The sequence below is a fragment of the Phyllostomus hastatus genome, unplaced genomic scaffold, assembly GCF_019186645.2.
Source record: "Phyllostomus hastatus isolate PE091 unplaced genomic scaffold, TTU_PhHast_1.1 phas_contig_254, whole genome shotgun sequence".
Classification (NCBI taxonomy): domain Eukaryota; kingdom Metazoa; phylum Chordata; class Mammalia; order Chiroptera; family Phyllostomidae; genus Phyllostomus; species Phyllostomus hastatus.
Window position 1 is genome coordinate 22,497,663 of NW_025333810.1, and position 12,825 is coordinate 22,510,487.

Here is a 12,825-nt window from a genome sequence, read left to right on the forward strand (position 1 = left end):
AGACTAGCTCTCAGGAGGAGGGAAGGGATATTGATTGAGGGTGTGTGGAGGGCTTCTGGAAGGCCACTCTTGTTGTACTTCTGGACTTGGGTGGTGGTTACATGGGTGGGTCACTTCATGATAACTTGTCAAGCTTATGATTTGTATTTTTTCTCTATGGATTTTATACTTAAAATATCTTTAAACATGTTTATTTTACTATAACAATAAAAATATTGTCAAAATCTGTGGACACAGGTAAGCTATACTTAAAGGTGGAAGTATAGCTTCAATATACATATGGTATCTAAATGAAATGATTTCCAAGAATTGTCTAGAACTTTTACTATTTGTTTGAGCAATGAAGTTCCAAACACATATCCAAACATATACTCTAGCAGAATCTTTGAAAGAACACCTTTAAACACTTTTAAAAATACAGATTTAACATCTAGAATGCTTACAAAAAAAATGTATCAGCCAACATAAGTGCGAGGTTAGGCAAATAATTAAGGAACATGGAACTGGATCTTAGAACATCAAAGCCTTAGAGAACTTATTTTACTAATATATCTGTCCTTCCATTCCTTTATGTTTTTCATTTATCCCTTCTTTTTAGCTTATGACCTACTTCCATTCTTCTTAGGAAACATAGAAACACTAAAAATAAAAAAAATATTCTGCATAGCTTACTATTTTTTTAATTTGAATGTGTTCCTGCAAAATACATAGTATTGCTTAGGTTTATGTATTTTTAATTTATGTAATGAATTAGAAGTTAGAGCTCTTGCTGCATTCTGTTTCTTGCTTTTTTTCCTTAGGCACTGTGTTTTTAAGATTCATTCCTGTTGCTACCTATACATTTAATCCCTACGTCCACTTTTTGCCAGTTCCCTCTTTGGTCATGGACACCCAGATTGCCCCCAGCATCATCACCACTACAAACAATGCTACAGCAAAATCATTATCTGCTCTTATTATTACTGTTTTTCCACACTAGTTTTTGGTGTTTGCTCTGTAGCTCTTTATCCCTCTTCTTGAGTTGGCATGCTTAGCTCATTTATACGAGCATTTACCCTTTTGTTTGCTGGTATATACAGGGTGGGGCAAAAGCAGGTTTACAGTTGTGAGTATGCAAAACACAAAATTTATTATTGTATTATTATTTATTAACTATTGTATTATTTTCCATACTAACAACTGTAAACCTACTTTTGCCCCACCCTACATAAACATAAATAAGACAAATAGAAAAGTCTTAGATATGCTTCAGATCTTAGGTAAGTTATTAGACCAAGTGAATCATACCTATCTTTTACATTAATTTCCTCGGAATAGTAAATCTTTGATTCTCTAATTATATAATGACAGTAGTAATTCAATCATCACCAGAGAGAAAACATTTCTTCTAATAAATCCACTCACCAAGAAAGACATCCAGCTCTAAAGACAGGAGTTCAGTTAGCATTGTTAACTAACCTCTCCCCTGCCTGTCTCACCTGAAGCAACTCCAGGGTGGAGCTCTGACTCTTCTTCTCTACCTCTTGCATGAGTTTCTTTAAGGAAGCGATCATCCGATTGAGCCTTAATGTGTTCTCAGCATGTTTCTTCTTTGTCTCTTTTTCTTCTTCACTCAACCTCTGAAGAAACAGTTGCTCTTCCTCGTCCAGGAGGTGGTGCAGCTTTGCAAACTGTGCACTGACTCTCAACTGCTGATTATTCATCTTGTCCTAGAGCCAAAGGAGATTCGCTCAGTCTTTGTCTCTGCCTAATCCTTACTCCTAAACTCCTTGCACGTGACTCCCCAATAATCCATGGTCCTATTTTAATCACCTTCTTCAGAAAAACCCCTGCCCAGCCCCCATAAATTTCCACTACACCTCTACTTACTTGATATCTTTATACTTATCTTTATAGTATTAATTCATTCTTTGTAACATCTGAATCTCTACTATTGCTAGCAATGCCTTCCTTGTTTGTAGACTCTCTGAACTAAAAAGGACATTCACATCTACTATTTAGTTTAGCCCTCAGCACACCTGCTGTTCAGTTTAGTTAAATCTTTAGATATGTGTGTGTGTGCACACATCATGCCTCCCAACTAGATTAGCATCTCTGAAAGCAAAGTCCGTGTACTTCCCACAATGCAATGGACACAAACCAATTCCAATCTTAGGAAAAAGTAGGAAAGGGGCACTGCCTTAAAGTAGAGATGGATATGAAGTGTATGGAACTCACAGGTCTGTACTTCCTGTTCTATCACCTTATTGTCAAAGGGGCCTGGCAACTGATGGCATCCTACAAAGCTCATCCCAGCAAAATTACATGAGCAGCTGCAAACTGAAAGGGCCTCTGAGACAAGAAATGACCAACCACTTCTGCTGTTACCTTCCACTCTGCGGCATTCTTCATTTCCGAGTCCTGTAAATGTGTGACTTTCTCCATCTTGGCCATTAGACTATGTTGAGTCTTCAGGAGTTTCTCCTGTCAGCAGAAACACATATCAGAAAGAAATCATCTTTCCAAGCATCTTCCTTGTTCAAGATCAAGAAGTCACCTAATCCAAACAGGAAAGGATATTGAGAAAAGGTTGAAGATGGTCACAGGACATCTTCAGAATGAGAAATATTCTGGTCTTAAATACTCATAATACTATATAGAGTTTGTCTATTAAATTGGCAAAAACTAAAAATTGTTAGATGATTAATAAATACCTAGCATGACAAGGGAGAAAGCCTCTGGCACCATAATAGTAAGAAAGTATAAAGTTGTCATCTTTTTGAAGGGCACTGGCAAGATTTAACAATTTAAAATGTGTATAATCCTACTTCTAATAATCTATGCAACAAAACACTACCTAAAATAATCAATATATATATGAATGATCACTGTAGCGTTATTCATTATCCATCAATGGGAAATTATTAAATAAATTATGGTATATTGATATTCTACATCAATTTCAGATAGCTCTCTCTATATTAAAATGTTTTTTGTGGGTTTTTTTAGATTTTATTTATTTATTTTTAGAGAGGGAAGGGAGGTAGAAAGAGAGAAACATCAATATGCAGTTGCTGGGGGTCATGGCCTGCAACCCAGGCATGTGCCCTGACTAGGAATCGAACCTGCGATGCTTTGGTTCACAGCCCACGCTCAATCCACTGAGCTACGCCAGCCAGGGCTATATTAACATGTTTTATTAAGTTAAAATTAAGCTGTAAAACAACAGTATTGCAACATTCTATTTTGAAAAGAGTGTGTGTGTGTGTGTGTGTGTGTGTGTTTAGAAGGAAAAGAAGGAAAATATGGGAGGATATACACCAAAGTATTATTAACACTGGTTATTTCTGGAGGCTAGAAATGGCTTGTAAGTTGTGGGGAGGGAAGACTAGAATTTTATAAATTTGTTTTGTTTCAATTTCTACAAGACACATATGCCATTTTTTAATTTAGAAACCTGAATAAGCTATTAAAAAATAAAATGAGTCAGTCAGCATTAAGCAAGTGGGTCAGACATGACCCTGGAGACAGTGCAGGCAGGTTAGAGATCAAAGGCTGCAGGAAGAAGGAGTCCAGATTTAGCCCCTGGGTTCTGACTTGAGTAGCTAAATGGATTGTAGGATATTTACCAAGTTAGAAAACATAGGAAGATGAGCAGCATGTAAATGGAAGGAAAAACAATAAATTCAACTTGAATAAACTGAGTTTGAGATATATGTGGAACATCCAAATGGAGAGATATACGTAGTTTGCAGCTAGGAGTGAAGAAAGAGATCTGGGCTACAGAAGCAGATTTAGGGGTCAGAGCACAGGTAGCAGTTGAAGCTATGGGTTTGAGTAAAATGACCCAGAAGAATTCAACAGAATAAAAAACAGAGTATTACGGCTAAAACAGGGAATAACTACAAGGAGTCTGCAGAGAATGAAAATCATGCAGAGAAACTGCAATGAGTGGTTGGTGAAAAACCATGAGATAATGGTTTCTTACACAGGAAGGAAAAGAATATTTAAATTAAAAACTGGTGAAAACTGTCAAATGCTGAATAATGGTCTAGGGCAACTTTCTATAAGCCTGCATGTATGTCAAAATAAAAAGCTTAAAAAAAAAGAAATGATTAGAACAATAAATAAGCAATATAATTAATTTTTTAATTCCTACCTAGGAGAATAATAACAACTAATAGGTATCACTTTTCTTCCAATCGTTTATAAATGACAATGCTTCAAGTTAGATCATTGAAAACATAACACCAAAGTTGCCAAGGATGTGACGCAAACCAGAACTCTCATACAGTGTTGGTGGGTATGTGAAATGGTACAACCACAGAAAAAGGTCTAGTATAAAACTTAAACATACATTAATCCTGGAGTCCAACAATTCTACTCTTTATCCCAGGAAAAATTAAAATGTGTCTACAAAAAGACCTGTATAAGAATATTCATAACAGCTTCATTCAGAAGAGCCAAAAGCTGTCAACAGCTCAGGAATCCATTAAGAGGAAGATGGATAAACAAACTGAGGTATGGTCAGATGAGGAACACTACTCAGCTGTAAAAAATTAACAGTACTAGCCCTGGCTGGCATAGCTCAGTGGATTGAGCACGGGCTGGGAACCAAAGTGTCCCAGGTTCGATTCCCAGCCAGGGTACATTCCTGGGTTGCAGGCCATAACCCCCAGCAACCGCACATTGATCTCTCTCTCTGTCTCTCTCTCTCTGTCTCTCTCTCTCTGTCTCTCTCTCTCTCCCACTCCCTCCCTTCCCTCCCTAAAAATAAATAAATAAAATATTAAAAAAAAAATTAACAGTACTGATATGCACAAATGGATGAATTTCAAAATCAATGTGCACAGCAAAAGGAGCCTAGATAGAAGAGTACAGACTGTATGATTCCATTTACATTTAGTTCTGGAACAGGCAAAACTAATCTGTGGTGGAAAAGAAACAGAAAAGTAGTTGCACTGGGTAAGGGAAGGGAGCAGAGACCAACTGCAAAGAGCATGAAGGAGCTGTCTGGAGTGGTGGAATGTTCTTTATCTTGAGAAGAGCTTGGAGGTATGCATTTGACAAAGCTCAGCAAATATACACTTAAGATGTGTGCATTTAATTGTATTATTTTTATCTCAAAAAACACCATAAACATATGAACTCTGGTTAATGATAGGCACACTAAAATATAGGAGAAAGTGTACTGTCTGCGATTAACTTTAAAATGCATCAAAAGGAAATAAGAATTGCTGGATGCAGAGAGGATACAGACAGGCGAAGAGGTGGTAAGTAGAATGAAATGTTAAAGGCAGAATCTAGATGTGGGTATAGTTATTATAAAATTCCTCCAACTTTGATATATGTTTGAAAACTGCCTAGTAAAATGTTGGGGGAAACAACATTAGGTTGTAATGGGATTTATATAGCAGTTGTGTTATATATCACAAAATCACCTGTGCTATTTTGTAACACAATGTTTTCTAGCCTTATAAAATCTATTTATTACCCCTAGTTGTTCACTTAAATAGGTATATGATCCTGCTACTCAGTAAGCTAAGTAATTATCTCAAATAATTTGATTCCTTTATTCAATTATATACCTGCCACTTTGTGATCACTGTCAAATCTGATGTATGTGTGATGAGGCTTGTAATGAGATAAACAGCTCCTTTGAATGTGACCAAGATTTTTTTTTAAGTTTTCGCTTTTGTTTGATAAATAGAATTTTTCAAATTTTTAAAGCTTTTAACAATTCTAGTATGCGTGAATTACCCTGCATGATTGGTTCTATTATCCAAGACTCTAACTACTGTATTATGCCATGTATAATGCACACTATTTTGCCTGAATTTTTTAGGGAAAAATAAGAATGTGCATCATACATGGGCAGTGCCTGAAATACCTTGTATCTGTTCTTGTGTTTTGTAATTATTTGTTACATAAAATTTCTTGTACCACAATGTTCAAGAATAAATGCTAAAATTATTTTATAATACAAAAAACAAGTATCTAAATATAAATAAATAAATAATTGAACTTAAAAGAATTAGCCCTGGCTGGTGTGGCTCAGTGGATTGAGCGCAGGCCTGTGAACCAAAGAGTTGCCAGTTTGAGTCCCAGTCAGGGCACATGCTTGAGTTGCGGGCCAGATCCCCAGTAGGGGGCATACAAGAGGCAACCTCACATTGATATTTCTCTACCTCTCTTTCTCCTTCCTTTCGCCTCTCTCTAAAAATAAACGAATAAAATCTTTTTAAAAAATTAAAATGAGCCCTGGCTGGCGTAGCTCAGTGGATTGAGTGCTGGCCTATAAACCGATTCCCAGTCAGGGCACATGCCTGGTTTGCAGGCCAGATCCCCAGTAGGGGGCACACAAGAGGCAACCACACACTGATGTTTCTTTCCCTCTCTCCTTTCCCCTCTCTCTAAAAATAAATAAACAAAATCTTTAAAAAACTTAAAACGAAAGATGTTTTCTCCTGAAAGTTTGGGCCAAAAACGTGGGTGCATATTATACACGGGAGCATATTATACATGGCAAAATATGTTAAGTCTTTCTAAATCTTGCCACAGTTGGTATATAAATAGGGCCCGTGAGTAAACTTGGGAACCCTTTGGGGAGATTAGAAAACTCCTTCCCTGCAATAACAGAAACTGCCAGGAGATGGGAGGAGGGCAACACCAAGCATTTCAAAGCTAGCTAGTTTTTCTTTTTTAAGCATTTTCTCATTTAACATCAGATAATTGTATACAAGACCATTAAGTATCATAAAAGCTCATACACTTACAGAATGAAGATATTTTCTGCTTGTAATCATGTTGTTCAAATAATATTAAACTTCAAATCAGAGAGGAGTTTCACACTAGACCTTTACAAACTAGTTATGTATCTGAGGAAATCAGCCTCACACATTTCCTGGGTTGCAGCTGAAGGCAACTAGAATCAGTGGTCTCTTAAATACCATCACTGCTCTTAACTTTGTGCATTTCAGTCACTGTAACCTCTGCACCCAATCCAAGCAGGTAGCTGTGCCTCCAAAATAGGTACCAAATCAGCCCACTTACTGTCCCCATTGTCACCCTCTAGTTCAAGTCACCATCATCTCTTGTCTGGACATCTATAATAATCCCATGACTGGATTTGTATGTCCAGTCTTGTCCTTCCCTCACCCAATATCCACAGGCAGCCAGAATAATCTTTCTAAACATCAATCAGACCACATCACTATCCTGCTTAAGACTCCATTGGCTTTCCACATCACCAAGAAAATTCAAACACCCATAATGGCCTGATATAACCCCACTCTTGCCTACATCTCTCAACTCATGCTTCTTTTCCCCTCACTCATGATGCTCCAGGTGCCTAGACCTTGTTCCATATATATGTCCAGCTCTTCCCCAGCCTCACATCTTTGCACTTGCTGTCCACAGCCTGGAATGTTCTTCCCTCAGTTCCTCAGATGGCAGGCTCCTTTTCATCCATCAGGTCTCAGCTGAAATGTCATAACCTCAGAGAAAGCTGCCCTGTTACTTCTCTGGCATGGCACATTATTCCTTTCACAGTATATCACAATCTGTGATTATTTCATTTATTTGTCTGCCTATTGTCTACCTCCCACTCCCACCTCAACTAGACTATGCACTCCATGAAAATAGTCTTTACTTGTCTTTTCACCATCGTATTCCCAGTGCTATGACTAGTGCTATAGCACAGTGTCTAACACAAAACAGGTGTTCAAGAAATATTTGTTAAATGACTTAATAGCAATGAAGGGATTCGTTCCAAGAATCACCATATTAAATACTGAAATGATGGTACGAAGAGCAGTGCTTAGCCTTTGCTGTGTAAACAATCTGCTCCCTCAAGTTTATGAAGCTATTTCTTTTTCTGTTCCCTCTTTTTCTCCTCCACCACCAATGATTCTCTTAAAAACAACTTGTGTTCCAAAAGACTTGTTGAGATTTCCCTCTGTGAAAGTATTAAGATGTAGGTCTATGGCTCTCTATCCTGTATGTACTTTAGAATCACCTAGAGAACTTTTAAACAATGCTGATGCTAAGGGCCCTATCGAGTGAATCAAAATGCCTAGGAGGTGAGGGGTAGGGGAGAAGCCTGGCTCAGGGGTTTGTTTTTCCATTTCTTTCTTTTATTTGATAAAATATTATTTTTATTATTTTATTGCTGTTCAATTACAGTTGTCTGCATTTCCCCCCCCACTACTCCACCCCCACCCCAGCCAAACCCACCTCCCTCCCTTGCTTTCCCCCCTTCCCCCTTGGTTTTGTCCATGTGTCTTTGACAGTGGTTCCTGAAAACCCTTCCCCCCATTTTCTTCTCCCACCTCCCCTCTGGTTACAGTCAGATTGTCCTTAATTTCAGGTGCCTTTTCTTTTTCTTTTGTTGATTATGTTCCAGAAAGGTGAGATCATATGGTATTTTTCCCTCACCGCCTGGCTTATTTCACTTAGCATAATGCTCTCCAGTTCCATCCATGCTGTCACAAAGGGTAGGAGCTCCTTCTTTGTCTCTGCTGTGTAGTATTCCATTGTGTAAATGTACCATAGTTTTTTGATCTACTCATTTACTGCTAATCCCAAAACCAGATAAAGACATAACAAAGAAAGAAAACTTCAGGCCAATATCACTGATGAACATAGATACTAAAATCCTTAACAAAATATTGGTAAACCACATCCAGCAATATGTTAAAAAGATCATACACTATGATCAAGTGGGATTCATCCCAGGGATGCAAGGGTGGTACAATATTTGCAAATCAAGAAACATAATACATCACATAAACAAAAGGAAAGACAAAAATGATATGATCATATCAATACATGCAGAAAAAACATTTAATAACGTACCACACCCATTTATGTTAAAAACACTTAACAAAGTGGGAATAGAGGGAGCATTCCTCAACATAATAAAGACCATATATGAGAGACCTACAGCCAACATCATACTCAGTGGGCAAAAATTAAAAACTTTCCCACTAAGAAACAGGAACAAAGACAAGGTTATCTGCTTTCACCACTCCTATTCAATATAGTACTGGAAGTTTTAGCCACAGCAATCAGACAAGAAAAAGAAATAAAAGGCATCCAAATTGGGAAGGAGGAAGCAAAACTGTCATTGTCTGCAGATGACATGATAGCGTACATAGAAAATCCTATAGACTCCACCAAAAAACTACTCAGCCTAATAATTGAATTTGGCAAAACAGCAGGATACAAAGTCAATATTCAGAAATCGATGGCTTGGGTATTTCTTAAAAATGATCCCAGGTCACCTTAATTGTGTCCTGAGCCACTGGTATGGCCCAAAGAGAGCAAGCAGAGTGGACTAGGAATTCATCAGAGGCAGTTTTCTGGATGTAGTACTTAGGAGCTCAGATCCTGAGAGGAAGCATCTTGCACACTGTTTGTCAGGCTCAGGTGTAGGTTTAAGATGGGGGATATTTTCCAGGGATTAGGGGACTCCCAACTTTTAAGACACAGCCCACCCATCCGAGTATATGCTGGAAATGGTATGCTTGGAAACAGGGTAGCTCCACCCAACAGCAATTTAGTGTTTTTCTAACTATGGGTAGGGACAGAGGGTACAGAGCAGGACACATACCGAGGAATTCTGCCTAATGATGTAACTCCTGAACACCCACCCAGTCAACCTTGTGATATTCAGGCCATCCCAATGTTCCTCTTCCCTACTCACTCCCCACCTGTTGAACATATTATTTAGTCCTGAAATTCCACCTCTTTCAAGAAGTCTTGTTGGCTACATTAGATGTGGCAGAGCGAACAGTGTAATGGACTAAGAGTTAGAGGACCTCAATTTAAACTTTCCTACTTGCTAGCTCTGTGACCTTGGGCAAGTGACCTCACATCTCTGTGTCTCAGTTGTCTCATCTGCAAAATGGGGATCATAAAATCCATTAGGGTTGCTATGAGGATTAAAGAATTACTGTATGGAAAATGCTTAGAACTGTGGATGGTACATAAATAGTCAACTGATAGCTACTATTAATATTATTATTATTATTATTATTATTGCTGAAGTGTTAAGGGCTATGTTCCTGTTTCATACCCACCTACTTTATTTGCCTCAGCCCTCACCCACAAATGTGTTTTCCCTTCCATTTCTCTAATGGGTCCTTCAATCTCTTCTGCTGGCTGCTAAGCACTGATATTTCCCAAGCTGCTCTTTATACCCCCTTTTTCTTACCCTCTGTATTGTTCCCCTAGGGGAATCTCATCTGCTTACTTCCTCTATGATTTCAAGGATATGCTGACAATTCTAAAATAGTGTTTCGAGCCTCTGCTGCCCCCTGCCTCCTGTCCCTCTTCCTTGGACTTCCTGTCACAGTTACTTCATACTCAACATGTCCCAAAATGAGTACTAGAAATCTGGATTGCCATCCTGGACTCCTCTCTCTCCCTCACCTACCAAGTCCAATTAGTCACCAAGTCATTCAACTCCTGCTCATCCTGAATCCATCCCCTCTTCTCCATCATCCCTGCCCTCCACAAATTCAGGCCCTTATTGCCTTCTGCTTGAAATGGTGCAACCGCAATCTAACTGGTCTTCTCCATCCACACAGATACCAAAGGGATCTTTCTAAAACAAAAAACTGATGGTGTCATTCCTTTAACTCAATCCCTAATGACTCCCTACTGCCTCAAAGAGAAAGCTGTGAACAGGATCCCTCATGACATGGCCCTTGACTTTTTCTTCAACCTCAACTCCCACCATCCCCTGTACCCCCCATGTTCTACACTGCAGAAGTACCAAGCAACCTCCAGTCCTCATACATACCACATGCTATTCCACACTGCCACACTGAGTATGCTGTTCCCTTGGCTTACATATCCTCTCCCCTCCCTTGTTGTATTCATCCTTCAAGACTGAACTCCTTTTTAATGCCTCTGTGAAGCCATTCCTCACTCCTCATTGATCACTCTGACCTCAGACTTTGTGTACCTGGTACAGAACTGGGTCTCACACATTGAAATTATTAGTGTAAATGCTCATGTACCCTACAAGACAGGGCCCATGTCTTTCTCATTTGTTTATGTCCAGATTCTAGAACAATGCCTGGCATACAGTAAGTATCAATGAATGTTATTAAATGAAGGAATTAATGTACACTTCATTGTCCAGCTTTACATGTTTCCTGTTTATAATTGGCTGATAAAATTGTACAGCATTTTATAGTTTACAAAACACTTTACCTTGTATCATTAAATGAGTGCATGCAACCAGTACTTACTAGACACCAGTTCTGTTGGAGGCCACTGGAGTTGCACTGTCAGTAATGGAAGTGGGGTAGGGCTACCCGGGAAAGGATGATCAAGGAAGGTCTTCAAGCTAAAAGCAAGTAAGATCTAAAGAATGGAAGATGTAAGTAGAGAAAGAGAACAGCCTTGAAACAAAAGCAAGAAGGCCAGTGTGGCTGGAGCAGAGTAGGATAAACTGATTTATTCAACTGAACCTTAACTAATAAATGAGATAGGACAAATAATCTATAATTCAAACATTAAGTGATTTTCCCAACTGATGAAGGAAACTACTAAAATCCAGTCTCATCACTCCACACCATGCTTTCCCAAATCATCAGCTGCCGATAACACCTGTTTGGACAGACCTGCACTGTCCAATACAACATCCAGTTGTCATGTGAGCACCTGAAATGTGCACAGCTCATATCGATATGTGCTATAAATGAAGTACACACAGATTTTAAAGACCTACTATGAAAAAAATATCTCACTGATAATCCTTCGTAACGATAAACAGCATTTTGGATAATTAGGTTATATAAAATATATTATTAAAATTTAACATCACCTGTTCTTTTTACCACTATAAAAATGTTTAATTAAACATGTGGTTTGCCTTATGTTTCTGTTGGACAGCACTGGTATACAAACATGGTCTCGGTGTGTTTTTCTTAAACTACAAGCTCCCCAGGGCCAGCTCCTAGGTGATGACTACCCTTGCACCGCCCCGCCCCACTCCCAGTTTTAACTTCAGCTCTACGATCCTGTGTAGTATAACTTTTTTGAGCCTCAAGGGGTTTTTCATGCTTCCAATGGAACTAGCAGCCACTTCATGGGGCTCTTATGAAAGTTAATTAAACGGTCGACATTCCCGGGCAATACCAGCAGCCCCTTACGGGCCAGCTCACCCGGTAGCTCTCGAAGGCCTCGTCCACGGGCGCCAAGGAGTGGTCCTGGTGCTCCTGGGACTCCCTGCACACCAGGCACACGGGCCGCTGGTCGTCCTCGCAGAAGAGCCGCAGGGGCTCCCCGTGGCGGTCGCACAGGCCGCAGGTCTCGGGAGCCCGGTGCCGCTGCCGGTGCCGCGCCCTCTCCGCCAGCCGGGCCAGGGCCCAGTTGGGCCGCAGCGCGGCGGTGGAGGACGGCTGCCGGCACTCGGGGCAGGGGAAGCTGCCGGCGCCCTGTTCCGAGCTGTGGCGCAGGCAGCGGCGGCAGAAGTTGTGGCCGCACTCTATGGACACCGGATCCTGGAAATACTCCAGACAGATGGGGCAGAAAAGCTCCTCCTGCAGGTCCTCCGCAGCCATGGCGCTTCTCTTTCCCAGCGCCCGAGGCGGCCCGTGGCGAGCGAACCGGGAAGCTGGCGGCCGCACTTCCGGGACCGGGGGCTTCTGCCCGGCGCGGACCCGCCCGGAGGCGGCCCTTCCCTGCCCGGGGGTGGCGGGCAGCTCTGGAGCCGCGGGCTGTCGGTGCGCGGCTACCCAGGCCTGGACACCTGGCGTGACCGGACGTGGGCTGTTCCTACCGTGGACAGCAGAGATGTGGACAGACTCACCGATGGAGAGCAGGATGATA

At 40.4% G+C, this 12,825-nt stretch overlaps 1 protein-coding gene across 2 annotated transcripts in view; it reads right to left on the reverse strand.

Moving 5' to 3' along the window:
- The window catches only part of TRIM4 (tripartite motif containing 4), a 28,402-nt gene extending 15,715 nt beyond the window's left edge, over window positions 1-12,687 (reverse strand). For both annotated transcript variants that reach the window (XM_045838084.1, XM_045838083.1), the window contains exons 1-3: window positions 12,159-12,687; window positions 2,368-2,463; window positions 1,479-1,709 (exon numbers count right to left, since the gene is read on the reverse strand). In XM_045838084.1, the coding sequence (XP_045694040.1) occupies window positions 1,479-1,709; window positions 2,368-2,463; window positions 12,159-12,557 (726 nt within the window). In that variant the 5' untranslated portion in view covers window positions 12,558-12,687. The remainder of the gene's footprint in view (window positions 1-1,478; window positions 1,710-2,367; window positions 2,464-12,158) is intronic.
- Window positions 12,688-12,825: the final 138 nt, after the last annotated feature.